Source organism: Rana temporaria, chromosome 8, assembly GCF_905171775.1.
Source record: "Rana temporaria chromosome 8, aRanTem1.1, whole genome shotgun sequence".
Lineage (NCBI taxonomy): Eukaryota > Metazoa > Chordata > Amphibia > Anura > Ranidae > Rana > Rana temporaria.
Genome location: NC_053496.1, coordinates 2,585,463 through 2,599,075, shown reverse-complemented (window position 1 = coordinate 2,599,075; position 13,613 = coordinate 2,585,463). Strand labels below are relative to the sequence as shown.

Sequence of the window (13,613 nt, the reverse complement as noted above, 5' to 3'; positions counted from 1 at the left end):
AGAAAAATCACCCGTTTGCAAAATTTTATAACAAAATATAAAAACAATATGGGCCGGATTCAGCAAGAATTTACGCCGGCGTATCTATAGCGCCGCGTAAATTCAAAGCTGCGCCGGCGTATCTTCTTTCTGTATTCAGAAAGCAAGATACGCCGAAATTAGGCTAAGATACGACTGACGTAAGTCTCTTACACCGTCGTATCTTAGGGTGCATATTTACGCTGGCCGCTAGGTGGCGCTTCCGTCGTTTTCGGCGTAGAATATGCAAATGACCTATATACGCCGATTCACAAACGTACGTGCGCCCGGCGGATTTTTTTTACGTCGTTTGCGTAAGGCTTTTCCGGCGTAACGTTGCTCCTGCGTCTATGAGTGTTAAGTATGGACGTCGTTCCCGCGTCGAATTTTGAATTTTTTACGTCGTTTGCGTAAGTCGTTCGCGAATAGGGCTGGACGTAATTTACGTTCACGTCGAAACCAATACGTCCTTGCGGCGTACTTTGGAGCAATGCACACTGGGACATGTACACGGACGGCGTGTATCATGTCGGGTCACCACTCATTTACATAAAACACGCCCCCCTCATCCTCATTTAAATTAGGCGCGCTTACGCCGGCCCCATTTACGCTACGCCGCCGTAAACTTAAGAGGCAAGTGCTTTGTGAATACAGCACTTGCCTCACTTACGTACGGCGGCGTAGCGTCAATACGATACGCTACGCCGCCGTAACAATGCGCGATTCTACCTGAATCCAGCCCTCAATATATATATTTTTTTAATTGTGTATTTTTTTTTTTTAACAAAAAATATAAACCGCAGAGGATGAGAAAATACCACCAGCTCTATTTGTGGGGGGGAAAAATATAAAAATGTCATTTGGGTACAGCGTCGTATGACCGCGCAATTGTCATTAAAAAATGCGTCAGCGCTGAAAGCTGAAAACTGGTCTGGGCAGGAGGAGGGGTTGAGGTGCCCGGTAAGGAAGGGGTTAAACTGCTGCTTAAATGCAGACATTTACTGAGATCGATAGACGGATCGATCAATCTAGGCCGATAATCAGTTGAGTACATTTTAAAGATATTGGCCCGGATTCAGGTAGAATTGCGCATTATTTACGGAGGCGCAGGGCAACGTTTTTGCCCTGCGCCCCCGCAAATTTGCTCCGCTGCCCTTGATTCACGGAGCAGAAGCTCCGTAAATTGCGCGTGCGCGCCGGTAAAAAATGCCCGGCGCAAGAGCACGCAATTTAAATGATCCCGTAGGGGGCGGGAAATCATTTAAATTAGGCGCCTTCCCGCGCCGATCGTAGAGCGCATGCTCCGTCGGGAAACTTTCCCGACGTGCATTGCGGCAAATGATGTCACAAGGACGTCATTTGCTTCAAAGTGAACGTGAATGGCGTCCGGCGCCATTCACGATTCACTTACGCAAACTACGTAAAATTCAAATTTCGCGACGCGGGAACGACGGGTATACGTAACATGGGCTGCCCCTGCTAATAGCAGGGGCAGCCTTACGCGAAAACCGCCGTACGCAAACGACGTAAACTGCGTACGCAGGGCTCGCGCAACGTTGTGAATCGGCGTTAGTATGCAATTTGCATACTATACGCTGAGCACAACGGGAACGCCACCTAGCGGCCATCGCAAGAATGCAGCCTAAGATATGCGGGCATAAGAGCCTTATGCCGCGCAGATCTTAGGCTGCAGTCGGCGTAACGAGGTTCCTGAATCAGGAGCACTCGTTACGCCGGGGGAAAGAAAGCAATTGCGCTGTGTAACCTATGGTTACACAGGCGCAATTGCTTCTTGAATCTACCCCATTGGCTGGAGAGAGCAAAATAATCCGGCAAACAGGAAGTGCAGAGGCGTGGCTTAAATCAGGAAGTTCGTGGGCGGAGCAAAAGGGTTCAAGGTTCAGCAGAAGTTGTCCAATGGGTCAGACAGGGAGCTGTCCAGCATCTCAGGAAGTCCAGTGAGAAGAGTGGTCTCCACACTCAGGCGGGGGTCTCAGGAAGTCCAGCGAGAAGAGTGGTCTCCACACTCAGGCGGGGGTCTCGGGTTCAAGTCCCGGCCCTGACAATCCTGTGTAATGATTTCCTCCGTGTCTTTTATTCTCAGACGTGGACGAGTGTGAAGACGGCGCCATTAATCCCTGCTCACATTTCTGCAACAACTACATCGGAGGTTACTTCTGCTCCTGCCCACCCGAGTACGACCTGCATGAGGACCAGCACACCTGTGGAGGTAAAGACCCCCAGCCCTGGATCTATAGTATTACATGTCCCCATATACAGTATATGGACCACAGAATGGAAGGACCTGATTGGCCGCCATACTTTTTATACTCTCCAATTGTTATATCGTATGTGGGATTCTACAGCCGCGGCCATACGTTTTATAAATGACACAAATATTAACAGTGGTGTCACCCGGTGCAAAAAAAATTGGTGTTACCCCCCCCCCCCCATCCACCAACTATAGTCCCTCTTCAGTACAGACCCCCCTCCACTAACTACAGACCCCCTTTCCTCAGTATAAACCCCCCATTAAGTACAGACCCCCTCCATCAGTATAGACCTCCCCCTCAGTGCAGACCCCCATCAGCATAGACCCCCCCTCAGTGCAGACCCCCATCAGCGTAGACCCCCCAGTGCAGACCCCCTGAGCATAGACACCCCCCAGTGCAGACCCCCCTCCATCAGCATAGACCCCCCTCAGTATAGACCCCCCCAGTGCAGACCTCCATAAGCATAGACCCCCCCCAGAGCAGACCCCATCAGCATAGACACCCCCCAGTGCAGACCCCCCTCCATCAGCATAGACTCCCCTCAGTGCAGACCCCCCCCGCATAGACACCCCCCAGTGCAGACCCCCTCCATCAGCATAGACCCCCCTAACGCCGATTCACAACGTTGCGCGAGCCCTGCGTACGCAGTTTACGTCGTTTCCGTACGGCGTCTTTCGTATACCCGTCGTTCCCGCGTCGCAAAATTTGAATTTTACGTAGTTTGCGTAAGTGATTCGTGAATGAGTTTGTCAGAATTTGTGTTTTTTTTTTGTTCACCCGCCCCTTAAGGATTGACCAGAAGTTCTCAATGGGATTTGTATCTACTATGACTACTTGTACTACTGTTGCCTAAAAAGCCCCACCCTGGGGGATCCTCCACTTTTTCAATGGGATTAAGGTCTGGGGAGTTTCCTGGCCAGGGACCCAAAACTCCAATGTTTTGTTCCCCAAGCCACGTAGTTATGACTTTTTCCTTATGGGAAGGAGGTCCACCATGCCGGAGAAGACATTGTTCCTCACCAGACTCTTCTTGGATGGTTGGGAGAAGTTGTTCTCGGAGGAGGTTTTTGTACCATTCTTTATTCATGGCAAATTGTGAGTGAGCCCCCCCCCTCCAAGCCCCCCTCCCTTGTCTGAGAAGGACCCCCCCCCCCCCCACATGAATGGTCTCAGGATGCTTTACTGTTGGCATGACACAGGACTGATGGTGGCGTCACCCTTTCTTCTCCAGGGAAAGTTTTTTCCGGATGCCCCAAACAATGTTAAAGGGGATTCATCAGGGAAAATGACCCCCCCCCAGTCCTCAGCAGTCCAATCCCTGGACCTTTTGTAGAACATCAGTCTGTCCAGTCTGTCCCTGATGATTTTTCTGGAGAGAAATGGCTTCTTTGCTGCCCTTCTTGACACCAGACCGTCCTCCAAAAGTCTTCTCCTCATTGTGTGTGCCGATGTCCTCACACCTGCCTGCTGCCATTCCTGAGCAAGATCTGCACTGGTGGTGCCCCAAACCCCCACCTCTGCACTGCTGGTGCCCCGATTCCCCACCTCTGCACTGGTGGTGCCCTTACCCCTCCTCTGAATTGGTGGTGCCCTTACCCCTCCTCTGCACTGGTGGAGCCCTTACCCCCCCTCCTCTGCACTGGTGGTGCCCTCACCCCTCTCCTCTGCACTGGTGGTGCCCTCACCCCTCTCCTCTGCCCTGCTCGTGCCCTTACCCCCCTCCAATGCACTGGTGGTGCCCTCACCCCCCTCCTCTGCACTGGTGGTGCCCCTCATCCCCTCTTCTGCACTGGTGGTGCCCTCACCCCCCCTCCTCTGCACTGGTGGTGCCCTCACCCCTCTCCTCTGCACTGGTGGTGCCCTCACCCCCCTCCTCTGCACTGGTGATGCCCTCACCCCTCTCCTCTGCACTGGTGGTGCCCTCACCACCCTCCTCTGCACTGGTGGTGCCCTCACCCCTCTCCTCTGCACTGGTGGTGCCCTCACCCCCCTCCTCTGCACTGGTGGTGCCCTCACCCCTCTCCTCTGCACTGGTGGTGCCCTCACCCCCCTCCTCTGCACTGGTGATGCCCTCACCCCTCTCCTCTGCACTGGTGGTGCCCTCACCACCCTCCTCTGCACTGGTGGTGCCCTCACCCCTCTCCTCTGCACTGGTGGTGCCCTCACCCCCTCCTCTGCACTGGTGGTGCCCTCACCACCCTCCTCTGCACTGGTGGTGCCCTCACCCCTCTCCTCTGCACTGGTGGTGCCCTCACCCCCCTCCTCTGTACTGGTGGTGTCCTCACCCCTCTCCTCTGCACTGGTGGTGCCCTCACCCCCCTCCTCTGCACTGGTGGTGCCCTCACCCCCCTTCTCTGCACTGGTGGTGCCCTCACCCCTCTCCTCTGCACTGGTGGTGCCCTCGGCCCCTCCTCTGTACTGGTGGTGCCCTCACCCCTCTCCTCTGCACTGGTGGTGCCCTCGGCCCCTCCTCTGCACTGGTGGTGCCCTCACCCCCTCCTCTGCACTGGTGGTGCTCCGATCCCGCAGCTGAATCCCTGGTGCTGGCTGGACTTCCTTGGGTGTCCTGAAACCTTCTTCACAAACGCAGTGTCATTTTATTTATTTTTTAATGGGATTAAGTTAATTTTCATGGCAAAGAGGGACTTTTCGCAATAATTGCAATTCATCTGATCGCTCTTCATAACATTCTGGAGTATGATGTAAATTTCCATCATAAGAACTAGGGTTGTCCCGATACCGATACTAGTATCGGTATCGGGACCGATTCCGAGTATTTGCGGGAGTACTCGTACTCCCGCAAATACCCCCGATACCAATATAAAATACTTCCCCCCCCGCCGCCGCCGCCGTGACGCCGCATCCCGCCGCCATTCGCCGCATCCCCGCTGCCGCCGACTGTGTAATACGCCGGGAACATTACAGCTTTGAATAGCTGTAATGATTCGCACTGCGCATAGACACTCCCCCTCGCTCGGGTGAACTGTCCAATCCCGAGCGAGGGGGAGTGTCTATACGCGGTGCGAATCATTACAGCTATTCAAAGCTGTAATGTTCCCGGCGTATTACACAGTCGGCGGCAGCGGGGATGCAGGTAAGCGGGACATGGCTGCATGGGGGGAGACGCTGGATGGGGGGAGACAATGGCTGGATGGGGGGGATGAGGGGAGATGCTGGATGGGGGGTGACAATGGCTGCATGGGGGGAGACGCTGGATGGGGGGAGACACTGGATGGGGGGGGGGGGGGTGACAATGGCTGCATGGGGGGAGACGATGGCTGGATGGGGGGTGACAATGGCTGGATGGGGGGAGACAATGGCTGGATGGGGGGTGACAATGGCTGCATGGGGGGTGACAATGGCTGGATGGGGGGTGACAATGGCTGCATGGGGGGGTGACAATGGCTGGATGGGGGGAGACAATGGCTGGGGGAATACATTGCTGGATGGGGGGTGACAATGGCTGGATGGGGGGATACATTGCTGGATGGGGGTGACAATGGCTGGATGGGGGGATACATTGCTGCATGGGGGGAGACAATGGCTGGATGGGGGGTGACAATGGCTGCATGGGGGGGTGACAATGGCTGCATGGGGGGTGACAATGGCTGGATGGGGGGATACATGGCTGCATATGGGGGGAGACCAGGGCCGGACTTACCATTGGCCTTGACTGGGCTCAAGCCCAGGGGCCCCACCCAATAGGGGGCCCCCTTTAAAAAAAAAAAAAAAAAAAAAAAACTTTTTTTTTTTTTTTTTTTTTTAGGGGTCCGGAGGTCCCCAGGGGCCCGGAGGCCCCCAGGGCCCCGGACGGCAACCCCCCTTTTTTTTATTTATTTTTTGTAAAAAAATGTTTTTTTTTATATATTTTTTATTTTTATATATATAATATTATATATATATATATATATATATATATATATATATATATATATATATATATATATATATATATATATATATATATTTTTTATTATTATTATTAAAGGGCCCAGGGGTCTCCAGGGCCCCCGGATGGCAACCCACCTTTTTTATTTTTTTATAAAAAAAATTACATTTTTTTATATATATATATATATATATATATATTTTTTTTTTTATTAAAGGGCTCAAAGGTCCCCAGGGCCCCATGTGGCAACCCCCCCCTTTTTTATTTTTTTTATTTTTGTTTATTTTTTTATTTTTGTTTATTTTTTTATTTTTTATTAAAAGGCCCAGAGGTCCCCAGGGCCCCCGGGTTTGGCAACCTCCCTTTTTTTATGTATTTTTTATAAATGTTTTTTTTTTTATTATTAAAGGGCCCAGAGGTTTATTTTTTCTTTTTATTAAAAGGCCCAGAGGTCCCCAGGGCCCCGGATGGCTACATATATTTATATATATTTGTTTTCTTCTTTATTTCTTCTTTTTTTTGTAAAGGCCCCCACGCTTCTCAATTTCAGGCGGCAGCACCCCCACCCCCCCCTAGGTTCTCTGCTTCAGGGGGCCCATGCCTTAAGCTGTGCAAGGGGCCCCAAAATTCCTGATGGCGGCCCTGCGCATACCTCCCAACACGCACGGATTCTGTGGGACTTTCCCGCACAGACAGCTTCTTCCCGCAGTCCCGCAAAAGGGTTAATTTTCCCGCACTGCAAGAGGAGGCAGCACGGAAGCAGGAGGAACCGGAGTGGTGTGTGGAGGACTGTGGCTGCTGAAGGGAAGAAAGGCGAGAGCCGGGCTAATGACAGTCTGTGGCCCCGGCTGTTGGCACAGGTGAGAGGCACTCCCCCGCTCAACAACTGCAAAATCCCCCCCCGCTCAACAACTTTAATGCGCTCCCCCCCGCTCAACAACTTCAATTCGCCCCCCCCCCCCCCCCCGCTCAACAACTTCGATCCCCCCCAATTCTCGGCTCCAGGGGGCCCCTTCAACACTCAAGCCCAGGGGCCCCCACCACCCTAAGTCCTGCCCTGGGGGAGACAATGGCTGGATGGGGGGATACATGGCTGCATCTGTGGGGGGGACATGGCTGCATTTGGGGACACATTTTAAAAAAAGTATCGGTATTCGGTATCGGCGAGTACTTGAAAAAAAGTATCGGTACTTGTACTCAGTCCTAAAAAAGTGGTATCGGGACAACCCTAATAAGAACGGAGGCAGCCGACTTTGTGAAAATGTAATATTTGTATCATTCTCAGATCTTATGTCTGACAATCCAACTGAACAAATGCATTAGAAATCTACAAATGCTCAGGAATAGACCATGACAGGTGCTCTTTAAAGACAGATTGGAAGATGACTTTGTTTTATCTCTTGCCTCTATGATCTCCAGAAAAATGTTACTTTTATTTAAACAAGATTAAAAATCCACCCAGAGCCAAGCAGCGGGCATGTAACGACTTGATCGTTTTTTCTGTGCCAACCCTTCGTCATGGGTAAGAATTGCTGTGTGAGACGAACCATGTTATACCCGTGGCATAAAAATGGGTTTCGTTTCTGTAATCCCAAATCCCAGACGTAGTGTTGTGAAAGAAAACCAGGTTCAGGTTCTAACATGCCCGTTACCCGGCACTAGATGGTTTTATCAACATACCGTAACCCAGGGGTCCTCAAACTACGGCCCGCGGGCCAGATACGGCCCACCAAGGTCTTTTGCCCGGCCCTCCTGCCCTTTTGGGCACAGGTCAGGCTGCATAACTGGGCACAGGCCAGACTGCATTACTGTTCACTGGAGAGGCTGGCTGCATTACTGGGTACAGAAGAGGCTGACTGAATTACTGGGCACTGGACCGGCTGCGTTGCTGGGCACTGGACAGGCTGCATTGCTGGGCACTGGACAGGCTGCATTGCTGGGCACTGGACAGGCTGCATTGCTGGGCACTGGACAGGCTGCATTGCTGGGCACTGGACAGGCTGCATTGCTGGGCACTGGACAGGCTGTATTGCTGGGCACTGGACAGGCTGCGTTGCTGGGCACTGGACAGGCTGCTTTGCTGGGCACTGGACAGGCTGCATTGCTGGGCACTGGACAGGCTGCTTTGCTGGGCACTGGACAGGCTGCATTGCTGGGCACTGGACAGGCTGCATTGCTGGGCACTGGACAGGCTGCTTTGCTGGGCACTGGACAGGCTGCTTTGCTGGGCACTGGACAGGCTGTATTGCTGGGCACTGGACAGGCTGCTTTGTTGGGCACTGGACAGGCTGCATTGCTGGGCACTGGACAGGCTGCATTACTGGGCACTGGACAGGCTGCATTGCTGGGCACTGGAAAGGCTGCTTTGCTGGGCACTGGACAGGCTGCATTGCTGGGCACTGGACAGGCTGCATTGCTGGGCACTGGTCAGGCTGCATTGCTGGGCACTGGTCAGGCTGCATTGCTGGGCACTGGACAGGCTGCATTGCTGGGCACTGGACAGGCTGCACTGCTGGGCACTGGTCAGGCTGCATTGCTGGGCACTGGACAGGCTGCATTGCTGGGCACTGGACAGGCTGCTTTGCTGGGCACTGGTCAGGCTGCATTGCTGGGCACTAGTCAGGCTGCATTGCTGGGCACAGGTCAGGCTGCATTGCTGGGCACTGGACAGGCTGTATTGCTGGGCACTGGACAGGCTGTATTGCTAGGCACTGGACAGGCTGTATTGCTGGGCACTGGACAGGCTGCATTGCTGGGCACTGGACAGGCTGCATTGCTGGGCACTGGACAGGCTGCATTGCTGGGCACTGGACAGGCTGCATTACTGGGCACTGGACAGGCTGCTTTGCTGGGCACTGGACAGGCTGCTTTGCTGGGCACTGGTCAGGCTGCATTGCTGGGCACTAGTCAGGCTGCATTGCTGGGCACAGGTCAGGCTGCATTGCTGGGCACTGGTCAGGCTGCATTGCTGGGCACTAGTCAGGCTGCATTGCTGGGCACAGGTCAGGCTGCATTGCTTGGCACAGGTCAGGCTGCATTGCTGGGCACAGGTCAGGCTGCATTGCTGGGCACAGGTCAGGCTGCATTGCTGGGCACAGGTCAGGCTGCATTGCTGGGCACTGGTCAGGCTGCATTGCTGGGCACTGGACAGGCTGTATTGCTGGGCACTGGAAAGGCTGCATTGCTGGGCACTGGACAGGCTGCATTGCTGGGCACTGGACAGGCTGCATTGCTGGGCACTGGACAGGCTGCATTGCTGGGCACTGGACAGGCTGTATTGCTGGGCACTGGACAGGCTGCATTGCTGGGCACTGGACAGGCTGCTTTTCTGGGCACTGGTCAGGCTGCATTGCTGGGCACTGGTCAGGCTGCATTGCTGAGCACTAGTCAGGCTGCATTGCTGGGCACAGGTCAGGCTGCATTGCTTGGCACAGGTCAGGCTGCATAGATGGGCACTGGTAAAGCTGCATTACTGGTAAGGCTGCGTTGCTGGGCACTGGTGAGGCTGCATTGCTGGGCACTGGACAGGCTGCATTGCTGGGCACTGGTCAGGCTGCTTTGCTGGGCACTGGTCAGGCTGCATTGCTGGGCACTGGTCAGGCTGCGTTGCTGGGCACTAGTCAGGCTGCATTGCTGGGCACTGGACAGGCTGCATTGCTGGGCACTGGTCAGGCTGCTTTGCTGGGCACTAGTCAGGCTGCATTGCTGGGCACTGGACAGGCTGCATTGCTGGGCACTGGACAGGCTGCATTGCTGGGCACTGGTCAGGCTGCGTTGCTGGGCACTAGTCAGGCTGCATTGCTGGGCACTGGACAGGCTGCATTGCTGGGCACTGGTCAGGCTGCTTTGCTGGGCACTGGTCAGGCTGCATTGCTGGGCACAGGTCAGGCTGCATTGCTGGGCACTGGACAGGCTGCATTGCTGGGCACTGGTGAGGCTGCGTTGTTGGGCATTTATGAGGCTGCATTGATCCGGCCCCCAACAAAGTGAACTGGCCCCCTGTTTAAAAAGTTTTAGGAGCCCTGCCGTAACCCAACGATCTTATTGTCTTTGTTTCCAATAGCAAATGTAGGGACCCTGCCGTGGGCTGGATCGGCCTTCTGCAATTTTTTGAATGCAAAGGAACCCTTGAAATAACTTTCCAGTTTGAGGGAACCCCCTGATAAAAAGTACTACAGTGTATCTACAGTACAATTCATGATACATTACTGCAGGGGTGTCCAAACTTTTTTTTAACAAGGGCCAGATTTGATGAAGTGAACATGCGCGAGGGCCGACCGTTTTGCCCGACATTCTTTGAACCAGGGTTGTCCCGATACCGATACTAGTATCAGTATCGGGACCGATACCAAGCATTTCCCCGAGTACTTTACCGATACCTGGCTCTCCCTCCATGCTCCTGTGTCCCCCCTCCGTGCCGCTGCCGTTCTGCTCTCCTCCTCCGTGCCGCTGCCATTCTGCTCCCCCCTCCGTGCCGCTGCCATTCTGCTCCCCCCCTCCGTGCCGCTGCCATTCTGCTCTCCCCCTCCGTGCCGCTGCCGTTCTGCTCTCCCCCTCCGTGCCGCTGCCGTTCTGCTCTCCCCCTCCGTGCCGCTGCCGTTCTGCTCTCCCCCTCCGTGCCGCTGCCGTTCTGCTCTCCCCCTCCGTGCCGCTGCCGTTCTGCTCTCCCCCTCCGTGCCGCTGCCGTTCTGCTCTCCCCCTCTGTGCCGCTGCCGTTCTGCTCTCCCCCTCTGTGCCGCTGCCGTTCTGCTCTCCCCCTCTGTGCGCGCACCCGCCGCCCCCAGCTGTGCTGTGATTCGTTACAGCACAAGCTGATTTTTGGGTGTCACTGAACGACAGTTTGGAAATGTGGTCACCCTATACTGTCCTGTTTAACCGCTTGAGGACCGCCGCACGCAGATATACGTCAACAAAATGGATCGGCTGGGCACAAGGGTGTACATGTACGTGACGTCCCCTTTAAGAGCTGAGCCGCGGGTCGCGCGGCACGCTCGCGAGCCGGTCCTCTCCTCCTTGACCGTCCCCGCGGGAACATCGGACCCGATCGCCGCCGGTGTCCCGCGATCGGGTCACAGAGAGGAAGAACGGGGAGAGGTAAGTGTAAGCAAACCTCTCCCTGTGCTTCCTAGTGTGGCTGTCACTGATCGTCTGTTCCCTGTGTTAGGGAACGACGATCAGTGATGTCACACGCCCAGCCACGCCCCCACACAGTAAGAAAACTCCCTTAGGGCACACTTAACCCCTACAGCGCCTCCTCCTGGTTAACCCCTTCACTGCCAGTGTCATTTTCACAGTAATCAGTGCATTTTTATAGCACTGGTCGCTGTATAAATGTGAATGGTCCCAAAAATGTGTCAAAAGTGTCCGATGTGTCCGCCATAATGTCGCAGTCATGATAAAAATCGCAGATCGCCATTACTAGAAAAAAATAATAATAATAAAAATGCCATAAAACTATCCCCTATTTTGTAGACGCTATGGGCCAGATTCTCAAAGGCGTTACGACGGCGCAACGCCATTTGCGCAGTCGTAAGTCCTAATCTGGCCCAGGGTATCTATGCGACTGATTCTTAGAATCAGTTACGCATAGATACCCATTAGATCCGACAGGCGTAAGTCTCTTACGCTGTCAGATCTTCAATGCAATTTTTTTTCCCGCCGCTAGGTGTCGCCTCCGTCGTTTTCCCCGTCGTCTATGCAAATTAGCTATTTACTCGATATTCCCGAACGTACGCGCGGACGACGCAGTGATTTTACGACGTTTCCGTAAGCGTAAACTTGCCCCTGCTATAATGAGGGGCAAGTTTACGTAGGTCCGTCGTTCCGTAAGTTAAGTATGGCGTCGGGTCAGCGTCGGCTTTTTCCGTCGTTTACGTCATTTTCGTTAGTCGAATACGACCTTATGTCAATGACGCTCACGTCGGCGTCATTGACGTTTTCCATCGTGAGCTGGAGCATGCGCACTGGGCTATTTTTCCGCCCGGCGCATGCGCAGTTCGATCGGCGCGGGGTGCGCGCTTAATTTAAATACAAGCCGCCCCCTTTGAATTACGCGGCCTTACGCCGGGCCAATTTCACTACGCCGACGCAAATTACGGAGCAAGTGCGTGGAGAATACGGCACTTGCTCCAGTAATTTGCGGCGGCGTAGTGTAAATGGCTTATGCTACGCCGCCGCAGATTCTACAAGAATCTGGCCCTATAACTTTTACGCAAACCAATCAATAAACGCTTATTGCGATGTTTTTTAATAAAAATAAGTAGAAGAATACGTATCGGCCTAAACTGAGGAAAACGTTTTTTTAATATCTTTTTTTGGGGGATATTTATTGTAGCAAAAAGTAAAAAAAATATTGCATTTTTTTTTTTTTCAAAATCGTCGCTCTATTTTTGTTTATAGCGCGAAAAATAAAAACCGCGGAGGCGATAAAAAAAAAAGGACGCCAATTTTGTTTGGGAGCCACGTCGCACGACCGCGCAATTGTCGGTTAAAGCGACGCAGCGCCGAATCGCAAAAAGGGGCCAGGTCCTTTAGCTGCATATTGGTCCGGGGGCCGAAGTGGTTAATTTTTGTTGGTGATAATGGAATCTATGAAAGGAAAATACTGAGAAATGTGTAACGCGAGCCGAATGTTTTTTTTCTATTTGGCAGTGAACTGTAGCGGGGGCCGGTATACAGAACTACGAGGCCAGATTAGCAGCCCTGGATACCCCTCGCCGTACCCCGAGAACTCTCTCTGCGAATATAAAGTGCTGCTGGAGCCCGGCTACCAGGTCATCCTCACCTTTCAGCCAACGGATTTCGATATTGAGGAGGCAGATGATGGGAGTTGTTCTTATGACAGTTTGATGGTGAGCATCCGATTCCAAAAAGGCGTCATTATTCCAGTCTTACCTTCACTATTGTACAGCAGACATCCCAACCTGCTGAAACGCGTTTCAGGGAGGTGGCGCTTTGCGCCCGCAACCCCACCCCCCCCCCTTTGCGGCAAAATATTGTAGTCGTTTTTTTTATTTTTAAAGGGGTTGTAAAGTTAAAAAAAATAATGTTTTTTAAATAACAAACATGTTATACTTACCTCCACTGTGCAGCTCCTTTTGTACAGAGTGGCCCCAAACCTGGTCCTTCTGGGGTCCCTCAGCAGCTGTCTCGGCTCTTCCACACAGGGCCGATCCTAGGCAGGGTGCACAGGGTGCTTTGCACCCAGGCGCCTGCAGAGGTGGGGGGCGCCTAAGTGCACAGAGGGGGCCGGGAGAGAACGGGGGGTGGAGAAGGACACAGAGGGGGCTGGGGGAAAACGGAGGGTGGAGAAGGACACAGAGGGGGCCGGGGGAGAATGGGGGGTGGAGAAGGACACAGAGGGGGCTGGGGGAGAATGGGGGGTGGAGAAGGACACAGGGGGGGCGAATGGGGGGTGGAGAAGGACACAGAGG

General features: G+C 53.5%; 1 protein-coding gene across 2 annotated transcripts in view; it reads left to right on the top strand.

Annotated features, from left to right (window-relative positions):
• C1S (complement C1s) overlaps window positions 1-13,613 on the top strand; it is a 45,200-nt gene that overhangs the window by 11,340 nt on the left and 20,247 nt on the right. For both annotated transcript variants that reach the window (XM_040361208.1, XM_040361207.1), the window contains exons 4-5: window positions 2,123-2,248; window positions 12,832-13,031. In XM_040361208.1, coding sequence (XP_040217142.1) covers window positions 2,123-2,248; window positions 12,832-13,031 — 326 coding nt within the window. The remainder of the gene's footprint in view (window positions 1-2,122; window positions 2,249-12,831; window positions 13,032-13,613) is intronic.